Raw genomic sequence first — 27,928 nt, 5'->3', positions numbered from 1 at the left:
GGGGGAGTTGCGGTCCGTGGGAAGGGCGGCCCGGGGACGGAACGCGGCGCTGCGGTAACGGGATCGCGGAGCGAGCGGGCTGTGAGCCGTTGTGTCGCTGCGGAGCGTTTGGGGTTTGTGTGCGAGTTTCCAGAACGTAGAGGAAGGCCCCGAATGCCGGAGAGCGTGCAGAGGCAGCTCCCTGCCAAAAACGGAGGGTGCTTTCTGAAGCTCGACCGATTTGCTTTGGTGAGGTGTCAGGCGCTGCCGCTCTAAAGGACTTTTTGCTCAAACAAACGTAAGCAGAATGTTGAAGTTCCTCTCGGAGGTAATGCTGCATTGAGATCTCAGATGGAGCTCAAGAGTTGGCTGAGCTGCTCGTAGCTGGGATTGCTTTTGGGAATAAAACCGAGCTTCCTCTTCTGGGAAGGAAGGGGTGAATTGCAGCAGAGTGTGTGAGTGTTCAGCACTGCGACGCTGCTGCAATTGAAGAGTAACACTGCGATAAGGAGTGGACTCTTCTTGCAGTAAGGAAATGGAGACACGGAGCTGAAGCAACACGTGGCTTCTTGTTTCTCCCTGCCTGCTCTTTGCAGCCCCGTTCCATAACGGCAGCCAGCAGAGATTGAGCAGCAGCTTACCTGGAAAGGCACTTGGCTCTGTGTGGTAGATGTGAAGTCTTAAACCTTAATGAGTACTGTGCAGGATTCCAAAAAAGCCTACAGCAGTGTCATACTTCTCATACATGGGAAGAGATGGCTGACATAAATGGTGTTCTCCATGCATCTTGGTGGAGCTTTGCTTCTTGGTGTGATTCTTTTTTTGTCTCCCAGATTCACTTCAATGTCTCAAGGACTGCAAATGTGATTCTTTGTTTCCTAACTTACTCAGTTATGTAGGGTCTGTTCTCTTCTTCATGAATATTTGCTTTTACGAGGGTCCTGTTATTAGCAATAATAATTTTAAGAAAGTTGGAAATTGAGATGTACTTCTGGTTCCGCAGGTGGTAAATGTCACTTCATTTCAGTTGCATTTTCCTGTTCGTACTGTTTGCTGTCCTGTTGCTTTTTAGCAAAGCACCTACCAGGAGGAGAGTTGGCAATGCAGGAAATAGTGAAACTGTTCAGACAAAGTGCTTGCATGCTTAAATAAAAGTCTTTTTTTTTTTTTTTCCCTTTCTGTATTCCTCATGGGTAGCCTGTATCACTTTTGGTTCAGTCATGTAGATCTAATCTGCGTGTTCTCATAGATGCTTTTTCTTTATTCAGAGTGGGGACAGTGAGTTCGTGCAGGCTGGTCAGAGCCACTTGGTTTTACCGTCACGGCTCATAACATCTGATGTGCTTCAGGGAAATCTGTCTGTAACGGTTCTGAGTTTATTCCTTGGCGAATAGAGCACAGGCTGCTGTGATGTGGAGGGAGCTGCGGGGAGGTGATGCTCCTGCTGGTTGAAACTCTGAGGTCCCCAGATCAGCGTTCAGAACTAAGCACACTGCTTCTCACTGTGATGGAAGCCACCAGGCTATGGGGTTTGTCGCTTCTCCAAAAAGTGGATGGGACTTCCTGTGAAGATGCACGTTCAGCTCACAATGATTTTGATGAGTACGCACTGATTGTCTGCTGGCAGAGGTGCCCTCCTTCCTTTCCTGACCCATGTTGCTCCTGGCAGGGCCGGACTTCCTTTAACTTTGGAGGTCTGAGACGGCAGCATACGTGTGAGGTGTTTTGGATCTGCCTTCCACCTCAGCACTGTCTGTGAGAGGTGAGGCAGTCAGAGGCTTCTCTTATCTGTGTGGTGTTCAACTTGTGGTTGTCTTCTGTCTTGTATTGTACCAAAGCAGTGTTATGATGGAAGGGCCTGCAAAACATCTAAGCACCAAATGTCTTGAAAATGTATTTGTTCTTATTGTTGTTTACTAGCTTCAGTTACAAGAGCAATGGAAACTTCTTTCACAGAGAAAAATGGAAATGCTGTTTTACTTTGGAATATTTGAATAACTTAGGTTCAGTGTTTGTTACAGAGATGAACTGTAGTTACTCTGTTTTTGCTTGGCGTGCTTGTGTTGTTCTGAACAACATGTTTTGCCGATTCTCTTCTCTTCTGCAGTCATGCAAAGCAAACCTTTCAGGCTAAATGCTTGTACATTGCTTGGAGGTTTGCAAATGGTCCCCTTGACTTTGCTACTCAGAATTGTTAGTGGTGTAATGAAGGCTGCGTGGTTTCAGATAGTAAGGGCTTCCAGCCTGGTGCCCTGTGGCCAATCGTTGCATGAGGAGTAGGATATGAGTGCAGTGCACATATATTTATTGTAATATATTGGTCCTTTTTGTTTTAAAGTGCCTCGTGGCTCGAGAGTGTCTCCTTGTCTTGAGAACTTTGGGTAACCAACACGGCTAGCAGACTGTGCCATCAGTATGAGAAGTGAACCACTGGTCTCTTTCTCAGGTGATCCTTTGTGTTACTCTGCGCTGATGGGGCTTTGTCTGTGGTCAGCAGCTTTGTGTATTTTTACACAGGGCTTTGTAACTGTTTGGAAACCCTCTAAAAGAATTGACAAGTTGTAAGGGTGCTGCGCTCCCCGGTGAGGATCAGCATCTCGCCGTTAACATGGGATGAAGCCACCTCCACTGGAAACATGTTATGTAAGGTTATGTTGTTTAGTTTGCTTCCTGAGTGGAAACTTCTGCTTTCGCACAGTTCTGCATGGAAAATAAAGAGCAGTTGTCAGCTATTTTTTGTACTTGATCACCACCTAAAGCAAAACTTTATCTTGGAGTATCTGGCATGAATTTTGTTAGTATTTTCAGTGTGGTGCATGAGAAGAAGGAGCGTTAATTTAGAAGTCTCTGCATATCCCAACTTGCTGTTTAAGGAGTGCTGGCTGGTAAAACTGGATTGGGTTTATCATTCCAAATAATAAGGTCTATCCTTTGCGTCCCTTTCAACTTCTTGTTTAAGCTGTTTTCTCTGGGAGTGAAGTCGTATCTCTTAGCTGATAGCTTTTCTGACTTTGCACAAGGGGTTGCTGACTGAAACAAGATGCTGTGCTTACTTTTTAATCCAAGATGATATCAGCATTTGGCAGGAAGTTGCCCGTAGGAGATGTTTCAACTCTCAGTGCACTGACTTGTTGGTTTTACAGAAGTGACTTTTCCATGGCCTTCATCTTGCAAAATAGGACAGGGCTCCAGCAGCTGAGCACGTGTGTGCTGACCTTATAATACTTTGATGGAAATCCTCTGAACAAGCAGAATTATCAACTTCCCTTTTGCAGTGAAATCTCTGTAATGTGCAGCGGAAATTGTTTTAGCGTGCTCAAGTCAAACTGTGCCTCTTTGAATCTTTCTGCTCTCCCCTGGAAATAATGTATGATAGACAAAGAGGGTGGTTGCGGTGCTGGATTATTATTATTATTCTTGTGGTGATGATTGCCTTCTTCCCCCTCTTTGGTACCTGCTGTTCTCATTCATTTTGTCTTTTCTGGGCTTCTTCAGGTGGCGGGAGTGCAGAAGAAAACATGATGATAGATCATCAAAGAGAAGTCAGGGAGGAGCTGTAGGTGGTACTTTATTAATGGTAGTTATAATTAGGGAATTGTAAGGGAGATTGTGAAGTGAGACCAGTGTGAGTGACCCGAGTGGTGCTGCACTGTAGATGGAAGTGCGTGTGCAAGTCTTGCAGTGCTTGGGACCTGTGTGAGAAGGAATTGGAGCCTGCAGTGGAGTGCAGACAGGCAGCACTTTGGAGGCAAATCTGAAACTGGATGCATGGCTTGGTTTTTAGAGCACAGTGGTGGTGGTCTGTGAGATGTTACCCTGATAATCAGAAGCACTGCAGTTGGAGACAGCTTAGGTTAAAAATATTCCAGTTAGCATCTCTTCTGACTGTACATCTGATAGCTGCTAACAAGTCAGCTTAAACTTTGGTTTTCATCTGCTGATGAGATTGTGCCACTCTTTCATACTCTGCAGAGGGCCAATACGAGTGGAATGGCTTGGTTTTTATTAAAAACACTTCTTCAGCTTTCTTGCTTCATGTTACTGTGAAGCAATGTGACAGATGTCTTAACTGTTTTATGCCTCTACTTAATTGGCAGATGGAGCTGTCTTGGTTATGTGTTATCTGGTTATTTGAGTGGCAGCAGGGCAGCTTAGAGCTGCTTTGTGGCGTGGTTTGAACGTGGAGTTAAGAATACAGACCAGCACTGAACGAGTGTAGGAACTTGTGTCGTTTGGTGCAAGCTTTGAGAGAAGTGCTGAGGGCTCAGAGCTTTTCTTTGGGATTTTTTTTTTTTAGTCCATCTGCATTAGGGCATCCTTTTAGAAGAATGTCTTGTCCTGACTCCTTCCCAAATTTAACTTGAATTCATAATAGGTGATGAAGAGTGCATGCAGTATTTATCATGAAGCTTTATTTCATGTGCTAGGATTTAATTGCTAACAGATACCTGATTTCCACTGATACCACTGTTGATCTTACTATGTTGTAGTTTGAATACCCACTCCGTTAAAGTGACCATAGATCAGTACAGTGGATCTGTTCCTTTCCTAATGTGAATGAATCGAGTAACTTGAATGTGCTCACTCTGCTTAAAGGTTTTGTACAACCAGGGTTGCTCCAGAGGCATTCAGTTGCATGCAAGTCAGAACTCAAGCTAGCAACTTCCTGTTCCAGCTGGGTGTTAGCTTAGTACCTCTAAAGGCTTTTCTCCAACAGTTGTAACTGGTGTCAGTTTAATCTTGTGGTTTACAGCGAGCTTTCCTCCGAAATGTAGGCTGTACATGTACATACTGTAGACACTTCATTAAAGGCAGCCGAATAGTGCATGTCGTAGAGGACTTCTGCTCAGGAGAACAGGCAGTTGAGCAAGTTTGATCCTAGTTTTGTTCTGTTCTACAAACCTGCTGCTTTGGACACCGCAGAATAAAACTGATAGAAAACGTTGGTTGTGTTCTTGTGTATGGATGGCAGTGTGTAAGAATGTGCAGAGCAGGTGGGACACTAACTGGAGCTGGGCACCAAGTCTTGCTTCTTGGGAAATGCAGTTTGAACTTAGAAAATGGGTGAAACCCAGCTGACTGCCAGCCTGGGAGCACATACACTGCCACCAGCTGCTATGCACACCGTGCAAAGCCTTCCTTTCTTTCATCTGCCAGAGAGAAAGAGCTCTCCTTTACTGACACAGTTTGTTGTGTGTATGGTGAGACGTCTGATGGGATGAAAGATGAAGTGAGGCATCTGTGTCCAGCCCAGGGTGGAAGAAAGCAGAAAGTCACAGTAACCACTGGCTGGAAAACTTCTCTGGCTTAGCAGAAGTACTGTGAACATCCAATATGGGAAAAGAAGGTGAAGTGGCCATTAACAGAACCTTGAATAAATGAAAAGCAAACATCAAAAAAATGAGTATGGCCCTGATTAGTAAGTTATGTGGTTTTGCCTGGTGGTTTAGGTAGTAAGAGTCTTTCAAATAAGGCTTATTTTCTTATTCATGTAGGCAGTTAAATAAAACAGACCTTCTTCCCCCATGTCCTTCACTTCCCTAGCAGAAAAATCCCCATGTACTTAATCCCACATGAAAACATGAGTTTAAAAAAACCTCTTGTAAGAAGTTTCCAAAATCTGTTAAGAGAGCCATCTTCAAAAATAAGTTCTGTAACTTTAAACTTTCTGCTTAGCCTTTTGGCTTGCTGTGTGTTGCTTTGTTAGGAACTTCACGTGCTCTCTTCTAAAACATGACCGTATTTCAGACTTTAACCAAAAGTTCTTCACTAGATAGTCAGTCTTACGGAATACATTTCTTACTGAATGAGACAATTTCATCTTTGCACATAACTAAAATCTTTTCAGCTAGAGCATTGGTAACAGAGCTGTGAACTGAATGCTTCCCCCACTTCTCCCTCTGTTTTTCTCTTTGTGTTGCTGATAATTCCCACACGAGATGTATTTTTTTTGTCCTGGAGTCCTTATAGACCTGCAGAGTGTGGCAAGTTTCTGCTCTGTGAAGTATTACCCATTTAATTCATGAGCGGGCTATTCCTGGGGTATTGCTCACCTTCCCAAATTGCTTTTTACTGTATAGCACTGATTTGTAATTTATACTGACTGCCTGCCATTATCCAGTTTGTCTCTCCTCTGGTCTCTGATTGCATCTCGATAACCCTCAGTCTCTCAAGGGGGTGCTGGGCAGGATGGGTGTTGGATACAGCAATATGAAGCTGTACAGATTGACTGTTCCCATCAGCTCTTCTGTCTCATCGGCTCATATGTCTCAGGCCTGCAGCTGGCAGGGTCTGTGTGAGCAGTGTGGTATGCACTGCAGGGATGGGAGGTGCACAGGGCACTGTTTGTGCACTATAAAGGTTTCTTAAGTGATAATGACTTGCTTCTTTACATCTTGAATTCTGCAACACTGCACGATAGTTTTTCTCCTGGCAGCTCCTTTATTGTAAGCGTGGAGCAGTGTGGTCCCAGAAGTTGTTATTTCTTCCTTCTGAGTAACCGGGTCAGAACAGATGTTCAGATTGAGTGGGAGCCCTTCAACTTCAGGAGGCTTTTTTAAAAAGAAATAGCATCTCAGTTCTTGACTGCACAGTCATGTGGTTCCACCTGGACCTGAAGTTACCGAACCAAAGCAGACCTCACCTTTCCTGACCTGTTCTCACCATCGCATCTGAAACAGCACATCAGTAATGAGCAGTGACCTTTAAATCACAGTGGCAAAGCTAGCATTGATTGTGTAACGTTTTCTTCAATAAGTTTTGTTGGTTTTTTTTCCCAGTCTCTTCAGTGCTTAAAATACCAATTTTTGGATGAAACAAGCACTTCTGGCTGATAGGTTATTAGTTCAGGGTAGCCTTGGTTCAAGAAGACTTGTGTTTTTGCATCTACCAACACACCCGCTGCCCAGGTGATAGCCTTGGTGAGGTCCATGCTGGCATACTTGGGAGCTACCTGCCAGCTGCCTTTTGGTCCTGTGAGCTCAGGGCTTTCATTTCCTGGTTGGTCCTGTGGAATCTGTGGGCTCCTGCTCATAGGTGAGCTGTGGCTGTGCCAACCTTTTCGCTAAGGTGTGCCATCTGATGGTGATAAGCTGAATTATGGAATTCACCCAAATGAAAACTGACCTGACCCAAACAGGGAAGAGCTCAGTCACCACTACTGGATGGCAGCACCTGCCTTAGCTTCGGCTGCCTGGAAGGCTGTGGTCGCAGATCAAGTCTTGTGGAGAGGGTTTAAATATTTGCTGCTCTCAGTTGCGTGTTGATTTGAAAGAAATATGTTCTCAAAGCAGCTCAGTTAGTGAATTCCCCTTAGTCAGTCTATAAATAATCCTTAAAATAAACAAAATTTGCTGTCTGTATTGTAGGGCAACTTTAATCTGTGTCAGAACCATTTTAGATAAAACTGAGTTACCACCAAGTGCTGTTTATTTTCCATTGCATGAGTAATAGATGGGGGCTCGATTTGATAAAACTCCCTAGACCCAGCCATTTGAAGTTCTGGAGGTGTAATTATACTCGGAGCAGTAGAAGGAAATTCATTGCTGCTGTTACCAAATGATCTGTAAAGCTGGACCAAGTTTTTTTGGTGTTTAAAACCATGTGATTCAAAGCACTCTGTAAAAATTATGAGAAGTTGACCTGCAGATATTTAAGCATTCACACCAAAGCCTTTCAATGTGCCATAGTGGCAGCTGAGCCCATAGGAGCACTGCTGCAGCGCTGGCTGCAGACCACTGGGCTTCATTCTCACTGTGACAGTCAGTGTACACCATAGGCTGCTGAGCTGTCCCAACATGTACCAGGTCTAATTCTATTAGTTGCCAGTTGTATTCTGAATGTCCTGTTGCTTTTTTTTTTAATAGCAAGTAATTTGTCTTAAAGGAAGCTGGTTGGTAGCTGTGGTGCAGCTGAGGAGGTATGTGCTGGAGGAAGCTGCAGTTTGCTAAATTTTACAGAGATTGGTTGCATCTTGGTAATAAGTTTTAAATGCTGGAGAGCAGGAAACCACTGTGTGCTATATGTGTGTGGCACCTACGTTCTTCATCGCCTTGCCTCCTTCTGCCACTTGTATTTGTTTATCAGTGTAGTGGTTAAAGTTTCCTTTATGATCTTTAGTCTATTAATATATTTAAAGGTGCAAGTCACTACTCTGTTATCTTTGTGTAGGAAAAATATGTTATTTGCAGGGGTGAGGAATAAGCTGATGAAAGGCCAGCTAACCCTAAGCAGCCTGTGCTGCCCACAGTTTGGACGCCCTTTCTTTGTTCTCACAGGCTGCTCAGAAGGAACTGAGTATAGTTTTGTCCTCTGTAAGTTGTAAAAGGATGAATAAAACTGGTTACACTTCTCTGTAATTCTAAAATAAATTAGTCTTACAACTTTTCAAAAACACTGACCTTCACCCTGGTCAGGCACTGCACCAGTGCCTGATGTTAATCTGCATTTTCAGTGATGGCAATAAAAGACGGCTGCATCTTGAATTAACAAAGCGATAGAAATTGCTGAGATCATCTGAAAATGCAGTGCAGATGTTGTTAGGGACTAAAGCCAGAAGTTCAAGTTCAAAGTGACTAGACTTTGTTCTTCAGCATTATGCTCTATGACGCTGCTATGTTGCAAGTGTTCCCCGCCCTGCTTTTCATAGTCTGATCTTGTTTCTTCCTCGGTCGTTTCCTAGGATTACTGGAAATGCCTCAAGAAAGATGGAATGTGAAACCAGCTTTCTGAGGCGTCAGTGTACTGGTTGAATCTACAACAATAGATAAATAATGGAGCACCATAAAGAGTCTCAGGGGCTGGGGAGGAATGAACAACAAACAAAAAAACTAAAGAAAATAACTCATTTGATCCCAAACCTATGAATCCTACTGCTGGGAGCAGCCATCCCTGCTGGGAGCTATTTCCTACAGCTTTCTACTTTGGACTTTGTGATTTAATCACTGTTTGTTCACAAGAACCAAAAGCCTGAAGTATTCAACAAGCTGAATGTAAAGTGTGTTGATTTTCAGCCATCTGCCTCTTCTCATTTCCTCTTTCTATTGGTAGGTTCCAAGTCATCATGCTCATTTTGAAGTGGTTTTTAGTTCAGCCTTACTCTGAGCAACTGCAGGAAAAAGTTTCCTTTCCTTTTGTCTGTCTGGAAGAGCTGCATGTTGCATCTTGCCATTAAATTGCAAAATTGTCTTTGTATGCAGTTCTGCCCATTGGAAGCGAAAAGAACCGACTCCCACAACTCCACAAATCAGTACAGTGTGATAGGAGGGAGCAGTGCAGTGCAGTTGGAGCAAGCTCAGCTTGAAAGTTGCTGTGGAGATTCCAGTCATTCTGTTGCTGTATTGCTCAAGATGGATAAGGAGGGTTTGTACCTTCCTCCTTTCCTGCCTTGTGATGAACTCACTTTGATTGTGATCAGTGTCCATTGGTGATAAGTGCCACAGCCATGGGAAAAACCATTCTTTCCCTTTAAAATTTTTGCTTCTTCCACTCTTGCTTCAGGAGAATAAGGTAAGATTTAAAAGAGTGGAGGGTTCTCACTTAAGATGGTGGGGTTTTAGTTATGTGCAGCTCAAGCAAAATAGTCTTTAGTGTCTTAAATGAGATCTGATAGTGTGATGCATCTTCTATGTTCTTTGACAGACAGGTATGAAAATGAGACTTGAGCAAGCAAGCCAGGCATTCATGTTTTTCACTGCTGCTTTGCTAATTCTGGATGTTTAATTGCCTTTTTTTCTACAAATTCCTTTGGCTTATGTATTAAAAATAAAACCTAAACCATTTAAAATATTAGGACATTGAGGTCTAATACTTTTTTTTTTTAACATGAATTGCATATTGCTTGGCTAGAGTTGGAGAAATACTGCCCGGTTGTAGATACACAGCTACTATATGCAATCAGAGATTGACACTTAATTCACATCCTGAGAGGTTTAAATTTCATGGTTGATCTCTTACTACAAATACACCCAAAATAAGCATGTTGTTGTAATTGTATGCACCCTATGGACTTAGTGAAATAGGAAACTTATTAATTTAACTTGTGTTGAGGTCAACCAGAACTGCCAACTGATCCACAGCTTTCTCACTGGTGAGGTCCAGCTGCTGCAAACCGCTGTTGAACTACATGAAGAGTGAAATTAATATACTGGATAACTGTCATACAGAGAAATACTAAGGATTTGTGAGTTTTTTAACCACTTGTATGGTTGAAGAACAAGACCCTTCCACGGCCTTTGTTGTAGGCACAGTAAAGAGTGGAGAAACCTTTCCCTGCAGCTGGAGCTGCTGTACTGATGTACTGGCTCCAGCCAGAATCCTCTATTTAGGTTTGCTTGTGTTGGAGCACAAAACAAAACCTGTCTGTCTAAGCAGTGGTGTGTTGCAGGGAAGTGTTGTGGTGCGGGCCTAGCACTGAAAACAGACATCCCAGCTCTGACTGGTGAGGGTCACAGCTGAGGGGAGAACTGGAGTGCCTGAGCTACTGCTCCAGACCCCACAGTAGCAAAAGGAACCATTTCAGCCCTGCTGCTCAAGTGCTTGTTCAGTTCTTGGAAGAATTGCATCATACATGTTGATAGCAGAAAAATACCGCTACTAAACATGGAGAAGGAACCTCTGAATCTGTGATGTTGTTCAGTCCTATATATTTACTGTTGTCACACAATTGCGTTGTAACTTAATCATGGATAAAATCTGCCCTGGTGGTTGAAATAAGGAGTCTGCTGTCAGACTTTGCCATGTGCCAGCTCTACATTGGCCATTACAAGTAATTATCCTGTTTGCCCTTGCGTTATAAAAATAAATCTAGGTCTATATCTCCTTAAAAACATCTAGAACATAATTTCAGGTGGGCATCCCAGTGCTGCAGGGCTCTTTCACCCTTCTGGACAGGAGAGCATTGCATGTTGCATTTTAGAACTGCAAGTTTTTGATCTTGATCTTTTGCAATCAAACTTCTGGATTCATGAATGGCTTTTTATTATATATCTCTTCAAGTTTTTATATGCCACTGCCCAATTATGTGCAAACAAAGAATTCACCAAGGTAGGAAATTCTGCCAGTAATGACTTTTGAAATGCTGTGGTCATTCAGGTGTGTGAAGTGCCATAAATGCAGCTCGGTAAGCAGAGCAGTGCTCAGCAGCCACAGGCTGTGCTCAGCGGGAAGTGGTAGCACATCTCACTGGGCTCCTGCTCCGAAGGTTTGCAGCTCACCGCTTCCTGTTGCTGAAGAAAAAGAACAAAAGCAGCACCAGTTTGCAGCACCAGTTTTAGCTTCTCAAAAGTCGCAGTCGCGTTTGTTAAACTTGGTTGTCTTGTGGCAGATGTTTATGGATTTCCCCTTTTGCTTTTCTTTTAGCTTCGTCTTTATTCAAGGTGAATTTTGGGGAAGTTCCTACTAGAAAGTTTGATTTCTGAGAAGCTGTTTTTTGTGCACGTCTTGTTTTGGGAATCCTGGTACTGTAAGGGAAATGAGTAACTGCAGCAAAGCAGTCAGCACAGGGCTCCAACCTGCAGTGCAGGCTCGTGCTCAGGATGCCATCTCTGCTGGAGTCTCCTACTGCTGTGTCTTAGATTTGGTAATTTATGGTGAGCACAGAATTATCTTTAGCCATCGTAGCCTCCAAACTGTAGTCCTGACAGTTAACTTCAGGCCTAGGCACACAAAAAGCTTTTAAAATTGCTTTGACTTACTGTTGTCCACAATACAGTCTCCTCTACTGAAAAAGTAAACTGTGCTTCTGTAACTTCTGGGGAGAAAATAAAGAGCCAAGATGATTCATTCTCAGATACAAACACAGTGAAGTGTGATGTCAGCAGATGTTGTACCTGGTTAGGGAAAAAATGTTTATGGCAAGGTAGATACAAAATGCTATTGACAGATAATAGAAACAATGGTAACACCTTCCAAACTTCCCTTGCCAACAAGAAGGGTTTGTGGGATTGGTTTGGTTTGGTTTTTAAGTAGGCACTGTTCTTAGCTTTGGCAGAATGTAGGTTAATGAAAAGATCTGTTTGTCTGTAAATCCATTTGTGAGTCTTGGGAAATTAGGATTGTAACGATAATCTCAGCATTTTAAATCAAGGCAGTTAATTTTGTACAGTGGTAGAAGTGCTGATATGATGTGTGTTTCTGCTGATGTGTTCTAAGCATGTAGCACATCAATATTAAGCAGCTGAAACTCAGTGTTTTCAGTATATTAAAATATTAATATTGTATGTGAGAAGAATGAAAGTCAAGAACGTAATGAATGTCTGTATTTCATTGTGTCACTTTGTAGTGTATGAAAATAATAATCTCGTGGCTTATTTCCAGTGCTTCCTGTTTAAGCTATGGTTAAATTAATAAAGCTAGAACAGCACTTTCCTGCTGAAGACACTCTTGATAATTGTCATTTAAATTTCAGATGAGAAATGAGAAAATGAGAAAAAAGAAGGGGTGGTCCCCTCTTCTTTTTTCTCATTTTCTCATTTTCTCATTTCAAGTGTCTTTTACAGACTGTGACTAACTATCAAGTAATTGTTTAAGATCTAGTGAAGGACAAACAGGTTATCAACTTCACATTGGATTAACCAGGGGAGGGAGGGAAGGTGTCTGGGATTGAAGGATCAGGCAGCCCCCTGTGGGACCTGAGCAATCTTGGTTTAAGCTATGTTATAGTGAAGGTTTAGATATGCTAAATCTGCAATAGCCTGGTGAAAGCACTGGTCTGTTCGGAGATGTTGGCTTTGGGTCATAAAGCCGTTTGGTTCTTCTTTTCCCCCATTTAAAACTCGATCTTCAGAAGGATCACTGAGTGGATGGATACCAGATGGAAGAGTAAGGGGTCAAAGGAGGGAAGTATTCTCTTGGTAACTTTTGAAGCTTTCCGGAAAAATGTTAGTTATTTCTAGATGACATTCTTGGTCTACTTCAGTCATGTCAGTAACTATATAGTTTCCTCTCCTGCAGTGTCTGAGCAGTGTGCATTAAATGTAAGATTTTTTGAGCAGATGCCACTTCTGGAAAGCGACATAAAGGTCATACATGTAATTTTTTTCTCAGAGCCAGCAGAGGTCTGAGGGAATGGGCTTGAACTGTAGGGATTAATCAGAAGTTGAGACACGTACATATTCACCTTATTGGTGGAAAAAAGGGTGGAAAAAAAGAATGGATCTTCCCATAACCTTCATTGATTCTACCAGTGAATCTGAGTTTAGTAATATTTCCATTGTGCAGAAGAATTTATTCTTAATACTGCAGGTGCAGCTGGAAGCTTTTATGTATTTCAGGTTTTGTAGTGCATGGTAGAAATGACAACTTTAGGATAATTATTTTTTTAAGTTTGTATTTAACAAATTGTACAAAGGAAATGGAGCACTTCCTTTTCATTTACCACAAAATTCATGTTTCTCTGGCAGGAATTGACTTTAAGATCAGAACCATAGAGTTAGATGGGAAGAAAATCAAACTGCAGATATGGTAAGTACTCCAAAGTAACTTTTCAGTGAGTTCTGAATTATCATTGAGCAGGATTGTGACAGGACAAGGGGAAACTGTTGCAAACTAAAAGAGGGGAGATCTGAATGGGACATAAGGAAGAAACTTTTTACACTGAGAGCAGTGAGGCACTGGCACAGGTTGGGTGGATGCCCCATCCCTGAAGATATGCAAGGTCAGGCTGGGTCAGGCTCTGAGCAACCTGATCTTGCTGTGGTTGTCCCTGTTCATGGCAGGGGAGTTGGACTAGACGATCTTTAAAGGTCACTTCCAACTCAAAAGATTCTATGATTCTGTGATTCTCCTGCTGCGTGTTTTAATTTATTTAATTCAGGAATCGTATGCATCAGAGCTACCTTTGTTAATACTAGGAAAGGCTGTGTAATGCTGAGGTCTCAGTGCTTGCATGAAAATGCTTTTATGTCACATTAAGGTGCTGCTGTAATCACTGATTTTAAGTATGACAGCTTGGAAGTGAAGATGATGTTGAGGGCTGAAGAAACAGACATTGCTTCTAGGTGGTATTTTCCTTAATTAATGAATATAAAAACGTTGTTATTCTGTTTTAAAAAGAGCTCTAAGTGCAGAAAAGCATAAAGAAAAAAGCATATCTCGATGAAATATCTGCTTTCTTTGAATTTTAGGGATACAGCAGGCCAGGAGAGGTTCCGCACAATCACAACAGCTTACTACAGAGGAGCCATGGTGAGTGCCCTTCATGAAATTTATGTACAGCTAGTGTAACTGTTCTGCTGGTCTGAAATTGCATCCTGTAATTCTCCTAGTGGAGAACAGAGTAGTTGTCACTTGTGCCCTGGGGAATGAAGTGTTTTTCTTGTTCTGCTTAGTTTTTTGTTACTTGCTGATACATTGTCTAGTCATAGTTGTTTTTTTGTTTTTGTTTTTGTTTTTTTTGTGTGGTAAAACTCAGAGTCTTTTTTTTAATATAGTTACCATTTGTGTGGATTGCAGAAAGAAGCAAAGTTGCCAAGCTTGAATTAGATGGCTTAATAATGCAACGAACCCTTTTATACATTTGAAATATTTGAAGAATAAGTAGTAAATGACTTTAATTCCAATAATCTCTTTTACTGAGTTGATTTTTCTCTTCTGCTTTTCATTACCGTCAGCTGAGAACACAGAATCTGGACTAGAAATACAATCACCTGTAAAATGAATGGGTTTTTTGCCTCCATTAAGAAAGACTTGAAGTCAAATAGCTGTCTTCACGGTTCTTGTTACAACTATGTATAATGGCTCTTAATGTCATGATTTGAGGTACCCTAGGTCCATGATTTTAGGTCCAGTCACTCTTAATTTAAACTTGCTGCTAGCTAGCCGTGCTGCTACGATGTGTTCTTAGCACCTTCCATGAATGGATCTGTCCATAGGCTGGCTGTGGGTCCAGGTAACTCTGCTGTCAAGGAACACAAATGGTAAAGATGTTGCTTGTAGCTCTCATTGAGCATTTTTGCACTTAAAAATAGTTGGCAGTGGTGTGGTCTTCTTCCCATTCCCAGTCCAGGGCTGCTTTTTCTTGTCTTATGTAGAGTGACTGGGTGCACAGTGAGAAATGGAGATAAGCCTGGCAGTCTGTCCTCTGTGCAGCTGTTGTGTGGTTTCACAGGCTCTGCGGTTTGTTGTGTTAGTTCATATGCATAACTGCCTGAAAGAGCTAAAGCTTTTGTGGGAACACCTGAGGTGATCTTTCTTGAAAGAATCTGCTATCCCCAGCAGACTCACAGGTCTCACAGGTTTATCATTCTGCTTAGAGAGGCTGCTTCTAAACTTGACATCAACAATCCTGGTTGCTGTTGTAGTAGAGATTGTGAATTATTCCTGACTATGAGCCAGTAATTCAAAACTTCCTGTTAGTAGTGTGTTTGATCTATCTAATGGTGCCATGAGATGTTAAATAGTAATATTTTGGGGTGAGCAAATGCATAATGCTTTGAAAACTATTATTGTTTGTAAGTATGTAAGTCCTATGTCAAATTTCTTGTAAGTGCAATCAAACGGCATACATCAGAAGTCAACCAATATTATTAGCTCATCTAACTAGATTTTCTTAATTTCATTTAGGGAATTATGCTGGTGTATGACATAACAAATGAAAAGTCTTTTGACAACATAAAAAACTGGATAAGAAACATTGAAGAGGTAGGTGCTTTGTAAAAGGAGGCTTTGGAAAATACTACTTAATCATTCTACCTTAAGATTTCATAGGGAAAAATAATAGTAAAATAATAATTTACCTTCAGATAGCAGCCAATATATTTATGACCAAGTTAGACTATGCACTGAACAAAACTGATTACCAGTGTGAAGAATATTGTCTCCTTCCTGTAGGTGTGGATGCTTGAAAACCGAGGTTTAATAAGTAATAGTGAAGTGTTTCAAAACTGATCTTGCTATGACTTGTGCTGCTCTCTCTTGCTTTTGGGTTTGTGTATGGAAAGGCTGTACACCTTTGAAATCTTGCTCCTTCTTTGCACTGAGATGATGACAGATCTGTCTAGTTTCAGTTGCTTTTGTGTTTGTAGAATTAAAGACTTTTATCCTTTTCATTTGGTCTAGCAGAAAGAAAGCTTAACCATTGTAAATTATTTAACAGGACATGCTGTCAATTAGAATGAGATAATTATGAAGTTAGAGGAGAAGCCCTAGCTTTATTGAAGCTGTAGTTACGTAACAGAATCTGTTTTCTTGTTCTTTGTTTTTTGGTGTTTTTTTTTTCTGTATATGTGTTGTGTACCACCACTCCTCCCCCTAAAAAATAAATCCATAGGCTTTTCTTTAGTATTATTCTTTAAATAAGCAAGTTTATTGTATTAATGATCAATTTGACCCAATATTGACTGGTCTAGAAATGTTTTCACTGAACTTCTCTTTTTTTTAATCATTTATTAATAATCTATTTTAAAAATGCAAATGTAGTATGTAATAATACCTCAATCCCTGTGTAATGTTACATATAACTTGTTATTATAAGTAGATTGAATGTAGGAATCTTTATTCAAAGCTATTTCATTATTTCAGTATTAGATTGCCTGTTTCAAAAGTCATTACCTTTCTCAGTAATGCCTTGCCCTTAGTTATCTTTTACATAGTGCCCATTTGTGGATGGGTTTGACACACGGATTTCTTTGAAATCACGGTGCTCTTTCTTTCTAAGAGGTGACATCTTTTGCTCCCTTCAGCATGCCTCTTCAGATGTAGAGCGAATGATCCTGGGTAACAAATGTGACATGAATGAGAAGAGACAAGTCTCCAAAGAAAAGGGGGAAAAGGTAAGCTTTATGCTGACTTCATTCAGAAGCCAGCTTTTATTAGTATTCTGACTGTAAGATATTGCTTGCTTTTAGGCACATGAGAGCACATCTCACACCTCTCGTTTTAGACGTTTTTGATATAAGATGTTATAAGTTCGGCTTGTTTGTAAAAGTCTGTGTTTGAGTTTGAATAAATTTAAAGTTATCCTTGACGTGAGAAGAAGAATCTGTAAAGAATGCTGAGCTTTGCTATAGCATGAAGTCTTGTAAGTCTCAATAAAAAGCTATGTACGTAGTTTAGCCGTTCAGTGTGGTGGTTACTGGCCCTTCTCATAGGTACTAGGACTAAACTAATCAGTTCAATAAGAACAGAATGCTATTCTAAACTAGAATATAAGAGTACTATGCAATAAACACCACCATGTATGCAGCTGAAATAGCATAATGGTTAGTAACACAACTTAGAGGATGGTTTTGTGTAGTTATCTGTTCAACATGCACATAGCAGTGAAGATTTTAATTCTGTGGTTTTGGGTCTTAAGACTTAAGTCCTTTGTGAGCAGTTAATCTTTTTGAGGGGTTTGAATTTACATGGAGATACGGCCTGTTTTAACATTTTTCTGTTTGTCCAGTAACTTCAGTGCTTTATTAAAAGAAAAGTAGAAATAAAGCTTTGTTTGTTTGCAAAGCCTGCTGCTGTCTGTAACACCTGTTGTATTATGAACTTAGGTAAAATACTCATTTGCAAAGGATCTTCAAAACGACTGAAAAACTTTAATCTCTCTTTCAGTTAGCAATTGATTATGGAATCAAATTTTTGGAGACAAGTGCAAAATCCAGCATAAATGTGGAAGAGGTAAGGTTTATGCTTAAATGGGTTTTGTCAATATTCCTGTGGAGGCATGTTGCATGATTGGTAACTAATGGACTTACTGTTTCTGATCTGGGACATGAAGTCACACCTGGCTCCTGGCTTACCAATCTTGTTCTATTTAGAAAGCTATTGTAAAACCTAGTGTTTCTTGTTTTATGGTAATATCTGGCATTGTTTTTAAATGGATTGTTAACAGAGTGCTATTATTGTAACAAACAGTTGCTTTAAATTTCAATTGCAAGTGCTCTTGGACCAGAAATAGGTAGAATTCTAAAACCAAGGTCTGTGGAGGAAATTGCCTTTGAGATTCTTTATTTTCAGAACAACATGGTGCTGTACCAAAGAGTCTTCAGGTTACTACTGAGCATGCTATGAAGATGAGACTGAAGTTTTTCTTGCAAACATCAGCATAGACTGCCATAAACTGATGTTAGTGGAGGAAAAAAACTAATACTACTCAGTCTATAGACCTGCAGTCTGTTTTCTTGCAAACAAATTCCATGCTAAAAACACCAGCTCCATATTTGGGAGAGCATTAGGAAATAAACTGGGAAAGTAGAGTAGCTCAAGTCAAATATATTTTACCATGAATCACTATTATCATCTCAGGGAGTGTTGTGTGAGGATGTTAACTTCACGAAAAATGTGAACAGGAAAATATTATGATATCAAAAGGCAGATACGTTGAGATTTATTCATTCAGATTGGAGGCATTGTGCTGCATCAGGAAGAGTGCTGGACCTGATTTTCAGAATCATAATGATTCTTCTGGCAGTCAGTAGAAATGTGAGTATTAGCAACTAATACTGATGGTGGATAGCAACAGTCTCCTAATACAAAGCACATACCTTGGTTAATCCATTTGGAAGGTAGACTTACATTTCATGACATGCCCTGCAACTTCATTTTCGCTTTTCTAGGCTATTAAATTAGTTCGTGCCTATCCCAAACTACTTGACTATAAGTACTTTTAAAAATTGTTACATGAGTTGTGAAGAAAGAATAAATAGATGCAATTGGTGTAGATATTCAGCAAGTAACCACTTAGTTTCATTTCCACCAGAAGTTGAAACTAGTGGGGAATTAAACACTTGTGATCACAACAGTATTACAAGTAAGCTAGTTTATTTTATTGGCGATGATTTGTTTGCATTAAGTGCTTTTGTCCTTGGATGTATTCAGAACACAGTGAGAGAGTAAAGGTTTACAGTTTCTCCGATCTGCAATGTATTTAGAGTGTTGATATGTCCAGGTACACTGAAGTCTTACTTTTTATCAGTTTGGGAGAACTGCAGCATTTCTGCTGCAGAACTTTCTCTGCTCCCTTGTATGTTCAAGTCTGAGATGCTGAGATTTGCCAGAGTGGCCGGAGTGATTTCTTTTATTTTTTGTTAAGCAATGTTGTAAGCATAAAGAAGGGCTATAGGCAGCCCAGGAGTGAGAGATTTGAATGACAGAAAGAAAGCTAATTTTGATGTGAACTCACAGGTTTACCAGCCTCAAAACTTTACGTACATTTCCAGTTGCAATGTGCTGTACAGTTTGGCAAAAAAAAAAAAAACAGTTAATGTATGTAGCCTTCTATTCAACAGATGTTTTTTGTCCAAGAAGTAGGCAGTTGGGAAAGTTGTTTGCGTGCTTCAAAGTTGAGAAAGATAGAAACTAAAACTATTTTTTTTTCTTTGAAAGAATGCTCATTGCAGTGTTAAATAAGCAGCTTTTGTACCCTGTGCCTTGCAACTCCAAGTGCTGTGTTGCTTACAGAATGTTTGCACGTCTGACTACTCCTAATGTATCTTTTAATGTCTCTGTTGACTGATTCCTCTAATCTTATTTTTTTCTCCTCACCAGGCTTTTTTCACACTTGCACGGGACATCATGACAAAGCTCAACAGAAAAATGGTTTGTATTTCCAGTGGCATACAAAGTAGATACACTGAAATTACTGTTAAAATAACTGGCTTGCTAGTAGTAGCCCTGTCCAAAAGTTTCTGGTGATTGCAGTGGGTTCTACATCACATTTGAGTGAACAGGTAGGGGGAAAATGGGGAATGGGGAAGAACATTGTGCTCAGCTATGCTAGGAGAAACTGGGCTGCAAAGCTGCTGCTGAAACACACACTCTAGTTTTTAGCATCTTGATTCCCTAGGATGTTAGCTGGAGAACAAGTGAGCATCCAGCACAGAGCTACTAGGACATTTCATCTGGTAGGGAGCTTAAGAGCACAAGATCCATAGGAAAGGTTTAATGACCTGGGCTTTCTTAGCATGTTGAAGGGAAGGCTGTCTACAACTATCTGAGGAGCATTTTACAAAGGTCGTCGTGACTTTCCTGGCTAGTGCCAGCTAATATAACAGTGACCACAAACTGGTGCTTGGGAGCTTTAGATTGGGCATTCGGGGGGAGGGGAAGTCATCATGAGGGTTGTGTAGCTCTGGAATAGGTTCTGAAGAGGGTTTTTGAAAGTTTCCAAAATTCATCTAGACAAGTAGTTCATCTAGTTGGCCTGATCTAATGTTAGTCATAGTTCTGCCTTGAGTGAGAGGCAGGAGCAGATGATCAGCGACCTTTTCAACTAGTGTTTCTGTGACATAATCATAATCCTTAATCCTTTCTTAAGTCATAAGATAACATGCAGCTTTGATGTAGTGAAGCAATTCTTAACTGCACATTGCATTGTATCTGGAAAGCATTGTTACTCTTACAGTTAGTTGTTCGTTTACTCTAAAGGATAATAGCAGACTATATTTACCTAATTTACCTGTCACAGAAGAGAGCGAGATTTAGTAGGTGCCATATTTGATTGTTAATTTCTTAGGCTGATTTGCAGTCACTTAGATATACAAATTCACTAATGCAGTCATAGGAGCTGCCATTACCAGTGAACAAGGATTTGGTGATGCAAATTCCATTAAGCAAAAGTTTATTTCCTGTTAAAAGAGCAGTGGATTTCATGGTTATGCTGTAAACTAGCACAGATGCTAGAACTCAAGCTGATCTTAAGTGTATTCATGTTCTCTGTTTAAAAGCAGTCACTAAAATACAAATGCATATTTGCTTGAAATTGTTCTTTATTTTCTGTGAACGTTACCACTGAGCAGCCTGAAACTGGTGTGTTCTTTGTCCTTGTAGCACTATGTTCCTTACTTCATTGAATGTCAAATTTTGTAGTCGCTCACTGAGCTAATACTTGAGATTTGGACCATTGGACAAATGTTTCTTTTAAAGATAAGCAGTTCTATGAAGTAATTAACAGAGCCTGGATAATTGAGGAGCTCAGGCTGTAACAAACCATTCCTCCAGTTATCATTTTGCAAGAGGGAGATGTAGTGGGGAAATTATTTAAGCTAAAATCAGTTTTAATTGATGCATTTCATGACGTTGATAATCTTTTCTTTTTCAGAATGACAGCAGTTCATCGGGGGCAGGTGGGCCGGTAAAAATAACAGAAAATCGATCTAAGAAGAGCAGCTTCTTTCGATGCACGCTACTTTGATGAACTTTTAACAATAGACTGCAGCACACTTAGAACCTTTTCTGCTTCTTTGAAAGCACAGGGTCACAAAGCCTCAGAAATAATACCACCAAGCTGCTGCTGAGAGCTCCATTGAACGTAGACTGCAATACACAAAATATCAAGTGGATTTTGCTCACTAAGCCTATTGTTCTGTCAGGCTCCTCTTTCTCAAATGTGGAAGCTATGAAGTGGAGACACAAATGCAAGAGTTAACTTGTTTTCCTTTTTTACTTTCTGTTTTATTGCCTGTTGCAAAAGCTGCTATGTTTCTTTTAACTTTGCACATCCATATTAGCCTCTTACTGCCTGTTACAGCACAATCTTACATTTGTATTTGCACAGTTTCACTTGTAAGTAAGATTCTTAACAGATTTGTGCAGATTTTTTTCTTTCATTTTTAAACAAATTTATTTTAAAGCAGAACAGCCGGAGGACAGATTAAGTCACTTCCATTATTTTCTTTGCTGTGTACTTACAGCCATGACTGCATTGTGGGTGTTAACACTCTAGTGATGAGAATTACTCTAACAATTGACATTTAACAACTTGTATGAGTTCTGTCTCATAGATGCACAAATCTGTTCATGCAGAAGCAATGGCTTTTATTCTGAATGTAGTATGTTGCTTTTCTTTCTTTACCAGATATAGAAAAGTTGTGTTCTGAATTGCCAGTCACTGTCTGATTTCACAGATGCACCTTTCGGTAATTTTAATAAACGCTGTGTCTTTCCTCACTTAACTTCCATTTGTTAGCTCAAACTGTCTGCACCTTTTCTTTGTTTTTATGAGGAAGTACACTCCGGAGTTGAGATCATCACAAATTGGCCTCATTGCTATCACTTAAGTGGCTTATGGAATCTGAACGCATGAGTTTTGAGTAACCACTTTGTGGATTCACTTGCTCAGAATGACTGCTCTAACGGTGACTTTGATTTCTATTTTAATGATAAAGATGGTCTGTTAATGTCTGTGAGCATCAGCCCTTGTCAGAAAGGTGTCCAAAAGTCAGCTTCCTGTGTGGTTGCTGAAGTTCATCAAGCTCTGGCACTACATAAAGGGTCACACTCGGGCTGGAACGTAATATTGGTTATGCAGTTGATGATGAATGTATGAAGCCCTCATTGGTCTGCTCAAGCAGTACAACTTTTTTTTTTTTTTCATTAAAAACTGGTACAGTGACCTAGACTGTTAGAAGCAGAGTTGAAACTTAGTTGCCTTTTTTACTCAACTGAGCATTGTATAACATAGTCTTTGTTCCTACTACTTTTTTTATTGTCTACTAAAATTTTTCCTCGATGAGCAAGTAAAATAGGTGCTCTAGTTCTGTTGATGTGCCAAACTTGGACCATTGTAAGCTTTAACTACAAGTTTGTGTCCAGCATGTTTGTTATTAGGGGATAGGTGGATTCTGTCATTGTCAGAGTAATGTCTCTGACTTGCTTGCTTTTGCTTCACAATGTTGTCAAGTTGCAAACAGTGAATTGGTTGTTACTGCAGATAACTGCTTCATTCGCGGTGTCCGGTACTGAATTTGTCATCTTGGATCTGTTGTAAATACTTTGAAAGTGAACAGACCAATAGCATTAGATATAAAAGGACCTTTGATTTGAAAAGATCTAACAGTAGTAGCTGGTCCTATAAAGATTAAAGTGTTATGAACCTTGTCCCCACTTGTAGCTTAGTAGAAATAGTTACTGTAATTAGATGGTGAATCTCATAACCTTCTGTTGCTGCACTTAAAGAAAAATTGTAGTGGCAACAAAGGTTTAGTGGAAAGTCAGAGCATCCCTAACTGCTCGGTTGTCTACCCTTGATGTTTTTCTTGGACAGGCTAAAGCAGTTATGTTTTCTGTATGTTTTTTCTTTTTCTTCTTTAGGGGAAAAAAAAAAGTGCTTCTGTACAGAAAGTGTTGTGACACCAATTATGAATGTTGTTTATTTTCAGTAATTTACCTCCGACTTACTTGGTGTCGTAATACTTTGATTTTTATCTCAGGGGTTGTCTGCAAACCAAAACTGACATGTTCTGTGTTTGGCACCGTTTACAGAATGCTTTGTGTCGTTTTTCCTGTCTTCGCTGTGTGGTTAAGTGTACATTCAATAGTAGTCTCCATGAACTTCCCTTTGAAAGAGCCTGTAAGTAGGAGAGTCTATGAAGTGCTTCTTGAAGCAGCAGTGAATTGGGGTATCTGCTCTGTATTTGGGGGGGCGGGGGGAAACTTGCTATTTTCTTACATTTAGCTGTGCTAAACTGTACATAAATGTGAGGTAAGACCATAGGAAATTCACTTTATGCATGATAAAATGATGCAGTAAATATTTCACTTTGCTTAATGTTCATGTAAAGTTCATCTTTTTCTATTTGTAGAAGAATTTAGTGCAATTTTGTTGTCCCCTGCTGAAACTGAAGAATTCTAATTTCATGTGGTCTTATGGATAAGGTAAAATGCAGATTTCTCTCTGTTTTGCCCCCACCCCTGTTCTCCAGCAGTATTAAGTGGCTGAGTGGCTGCACTTTGTCAGTGTGCTAACTTCTCGTCAGTATAGACCTTTCTGTCTACAGTCTGCCTTGTCAGACATAGGAAACCGTGCTGTATCTTAGCGTGCAAATCAGCTGTATGTTTTACTGGGAATTTTTTAGCTATGTTTTGCTTTAGGCAAGTGGGTGATGATAAATGACATGTTCTGCCTAGGCATCAGATGCTGGGTACTACAGGCTTTTCTAATACCAGTATGATTGTTCTGTGCAGTCTCCGTTGCTACTTTGCTCAAATCTATATAACCTAAATTTTGAAGGACTCAACTATACCTCAGCCAACTAGTTAGTATTCTCATGTTCATTAGTATGAAAGTCATAGAATTATTCATTAAGCAGCAAATGTATTTCTGTTTTGCTCCAGAAGTTGCCATTAAGCTTTTAGGAGAAGGAGATGTTTCTGGTGGATTTTAATGGAATAAAACCACTGTTTATGCTGTTGAGGTTTTTTGAAATATTTCTCTGCCCTGTGTCTGTGTACTACATCTTGACCAATATTTTTCTAAATGGTTTAAAAAGAAATGTGGTCTCAGTGCATTGCAGTTCTAGCTTGCAGTCTGTGCTCAGCAAAACAGGCACAAGTTGTTTTTGTTGAGTATATCTAGAATATTTTATTTACTTAATGTCTTACTGGAAGTTGTATTATTATTATTAAAGCTTAAACCACTCGAAACATAGCTAACTTTTCTATTTGGGGGACAGACTTAAAGATACTGGTTGAATTTTCAGACCTGTAGGTGTGGTTTTTCTTTTTTGTTTTCTTTTGTGCCCTTTTTTACGTAAACTATTTCCATTGTAAGTGCATTCCCCTTTCCAGTCTGCTGAAGTCATTTAAAAGGCATAGTCATTTTCACAAGTGAAGAAAGAATTCTTGAATATACATATTGCATTAAAATATTGTGAATGGATACTGATTGAAGTACATGAATTATATGTAAAAATGCATAAATGTTATTTGTGGAAATGCCCTGTCATTTTGCTATCTGTTAATGTAACTGAAATTTTGCAACGTTAAACTTGTTAAGAATTGGTCTGTAGGTGATGATAAATAGGTCTTTTTCTTCTCCATTCACTGAACTGCTTATAAATTCTTATAAATAAAACTTGTATTTCTCTCTTCCACAAAAGCAGGATTTCCACTGATTTTTCTTGTTTCTGATGAATTTAAGTATTCTAGTGCATTCCTATGGCCTTACAGATGTTTTTGCAAATAAAACTTCAATTACAGTTATTTTAATGCAATGTAGCTACTAAATTCAGACTAGAGAGTATAGTCCTTGAGAAATTGCTTAATTTTGAAATAGAAGTGTTTTACTGTGTGTGTTTAAGCACATTTTTATCTCTGATCAAAGGTGTAATGTGAAGAGCTCCTGCAGATAAAGTGATATTGTCATGTGATTAACCTGTAAGCCTAATCATTGTGTACTGATGTGTATAGACAAAAAAAAAAATCCCCTCCCAAAAAAAACACTTTAAATTCTAATGGTTTTATTATTCCATGTGAACTTTTTTACAATAATATGCCTCAAATAAAAGTTACGTAATGAAAAGAATTTGGAGTATTTTGTATGAAATATTCCACATAGTTGTTAGAAGGTTGGCATTTCCACTGTTTTCTATGTCTGTTGTGGATAGTAGTTCAGCTGACTGTGTAAAGCTGTAAATTCATTGATATACAAGAATACCTGTGGTTTGGTTTTGTTTGCACCTAAACTTATCTGTTCTTCAGATACGTCTGAAATGTCCTTTACTCCTGGAGTGATTGCTTTTTGTAGAAATTAAGTATATTATTCCAGTGACTGTAGGTTTCATAAGGAAGTGTTTTGTCAGTGTATCATGAAAAGCTACAGGTGCTGCTCAGAAGGTACTTGGGAAGTAAAGATAACGTAAGAGACAGTCTGCAATTTGAGTAAGAGTTATTTGGTCACTTGTTAAGTCAGAGATAACTGACTATTTTCTTTTTAATTATTATTATTTTTTTGGTGAATGGTATGGTCTTACTACTTCTACATAACCTGAGACACAAATATCATCCATATGTTAGATATTGCTTGTCGAGCCTTATTCACCACTGTGTATGGAGGGATTTGACAGAAGTATGTTTGCTATTATATTATCAATAGCTTTTGACTTCAAAAGTCATGTGGTTTGTAAGTCATGATTGGTATGATATTAGAGAAGGAAAGAGTAGCTGTGTCTGTTCAAGACCAATGCAGATGAATGGTTGAGACACCCAATTGGGCAACCCATTGAATTTATAGGCGGAGTACTTCACCATGGATGACAAGTAGCTTCTAAAATTTATGCTTTTTACATGTTCCTGTAGTAAATTGCATTTAGCTGAAATAGTGTTTTGTGTCTTTTTACCTCCCACAAGAGCAAGCTGGAGTTAGCTTCTTGTTAACGCCTGTTGTTTTGGCATTTGCTTTCTGTACTCAGGCTGCTTCTGGCAGACAAGTTTGCTGCTTTAGGAACAACTGTTTAAACCTTATCTTTCAGTTGTCTTCATCTGAATTGGGTATAGATAATGAGCAGTACTAAAATTACTTCTGAGAGTCTTTCAGTTTGAACAGAAATGAGTGGCATGCATCTGCACCCCAGCAGCATTTTAAATTAGCATTCTTCATTTGTTAAAAGGAAATAGCAGTTATACTTAACGCTGCATGAAACTGGTGGTTTATTACAGTTCCTGGATCTGTCTTTTGACTATGAACCAGGAGTTATTACAAAAGTAGCTCTCGCATAGTTATAGATCAGAGGCAAGTTACTGGTACTTGTGTAGAACCCGATTTTATGGTCTGGTAAACTACCTTTTTTTTGTGAATAATGCTTTCTAAGTTAGTTGACTGATGGCTCTTTCAGACTTTTTGGACTGTATCTAGGTCATCAATGTAATGTCAGATCTTAAAATTCCTTTTAAAGTTCCTTAGAAAGGGAAGGTTCAGGTTGGACGTTAGGAAAAATTTATTCTCTGAAAGAGTGCTTAGGCACTAAAATGGGCTGCTCAGGGAGGTGCTGGAGTCATCAACCCTGGAGGTGTTCAAGGAACATTTAGATGTTGTACTGGGGGACATTGTTGAGTGGGGGGATATTGGTGGTAGGTAGATGGTTGGACTGGATGATCCTGGAGGTCTTTCCCAACCTTGGTCATTCTATGACTATTGTGTTGTCTTCAAAGTGAATGCAAATTCCATCAATGTTCAGTGATTGTTGAACTCTTCACCCTTATTTATTAAGCATCTTCTGCGAGGAGGTGACAGGAATGCCTTGCTGCAGCAGTGACTTCTGGCAGTGCTGCACAAGAGTGCCTGTGGCACAGCTGTAGCCACAGAGCCTCAGTGAAGCGGTGGTCTCAGGCAAAGCCCTGAGCGGTGTTAGTGACAGTTGAACTTGTTCCAGAATGGGTTTTGACTCCTTGGAAAAAGCTGCCGTGGGGTCCCTGATGCCCCATGCAGTGGGATGCCTTTGTGAAGCAGCACGGAGCAGGTTGTGCTGCTGGGGATGCCTGGCATTGTGAGATGGGCTGAGCACTGCTGCGCCTCTGCCTTCCTCATTGGTGACAGTGCCCAGCACTTCTTTGTGTACAGACTTTGGTTGGACTGCTGGCACTGTGCTCATCTCTTAAGAGTGTTTAGCCAGGTGAATCATCTATGCTTTACTTGTGCTTGTGTTAATACATTCCTTTTTTAAAGGAAAAGCTGAACATTTATTTTCAGTATTGTTTTTAAATCCTTGGGGTTATTCTTTCCTTTTTTTCTCTTTTCCCTCCAGGCACCACAGCAGCTAACTAGTTCTGGTGTGTTCTAGATGGAGGATGGTGTTATCCGAAGAAGCCTAAGCAAGCTCTGTCCGTGCTTTTCACATCTAATGCAACCGAATGCTTTTGAGCCGCTTCACCTGCTGCGTGATGATTGTAAAACCCACGTTTATACTTTGCACAAATAAAATACAAGGAAGAGGCAAGCACGTGTCTTAAACCTTTTGTAAGTAGTTTCCCACAGTCGGGCAGTTAGGTGTGTTTTGCAAAGTGCAAATACGGGGCTCAGCTGCACTTTACATTTGCACTTAAGTCCCTGGCACTGCTGCCCGAAGGCACGGCGTGCCGCATCCCTGGGACGCCCAAGGCGCTGTGCTGGGGGCAGTCAGCCCGTGGCAGGACTGGGAGCATTACGGTCGCCTCCACCCCCCACCATTTTATGACTGACCGCTCCAGCGCGGCCCGCGCGCCGCCCCGCTCTCTCCTCACAGCGGGCCGTGGCGCCAGCAGGGGG

At 40.2% G+C, this 27,928-nt stretch overlaps 1 protein-coding gene across 5 annotated transcripts; it reads left to right on the top strand.

Moving 5' to 3' along the window:
- Positions 1 to 2,379: 2,379 nt before the first annotated feature.
- Positions 2,380 to 27,620, top strand: RAB8B (RAB8B, member RAS oncogene family). 5 transcript variants are annotated; one of them, XM_010717316.2, is made up of 10 exons: positions 11,435 to 11,567; positions 13,380 to 13,440; positions 14,103 to 14,163; positions 15,541 to 15,618; positions 16,659 to 16,748; positions 17,521 to 17,586; positions 19,456 to 19,506; positions 21,008 to 21,032; positions 23,490 to 23,562; positions 27,429 to 27,620. In XM_010717316.2, the coding sequence occupies exons 1-9, from the start codon at positions 11,450 to 11,452 to the stop codon at positions 23,537 to 23,539; spliced, it is 600 nt and encodes a 199-aa protein (XP_010715618.1). In that variant the 5' UTR covers positions 11,435 to 11,449; the 3' UTR covers positions 23,540 to 23,562; positions 27,429 to 27,620. The 5 variants fall into 5 exon arrangements, with proteins under 5 accessions (XP_010715620.1, XP_010715618.1, XP_010715619.1 ...); XM_010717317.2 differs by lacking the exon at positions 23,490 to 23,562; XM_010717315.3 differs by lacking the exon at positions 27,429 to 27,620 and having other exon boundaries at positions 23,490 to 25,209.
- The last annotated feature ends 308 nt before the right edge of the window (positions 27,621 to 27,928 follow it).

This window comes from Meleagris gallopavo, chromosome 12 (genome assembly GCF_000146605.3).
Source record: "Meleagris gallopavo isolate NT-WF06-2002-E0010 breed Aviagen turkey brand Nicholas breeding stock chromosome 12, Turkey_5.1, whole genome shotgun sequence".
NCBI lineage: Eukaryota > Metazoa > Chordata > Aves > Galliformes > Phasianidae > Meleagris > Meleagris gallopavo.
This window is presented reverse-complemented; position numbering and strand designations above follow the sequence as displayed.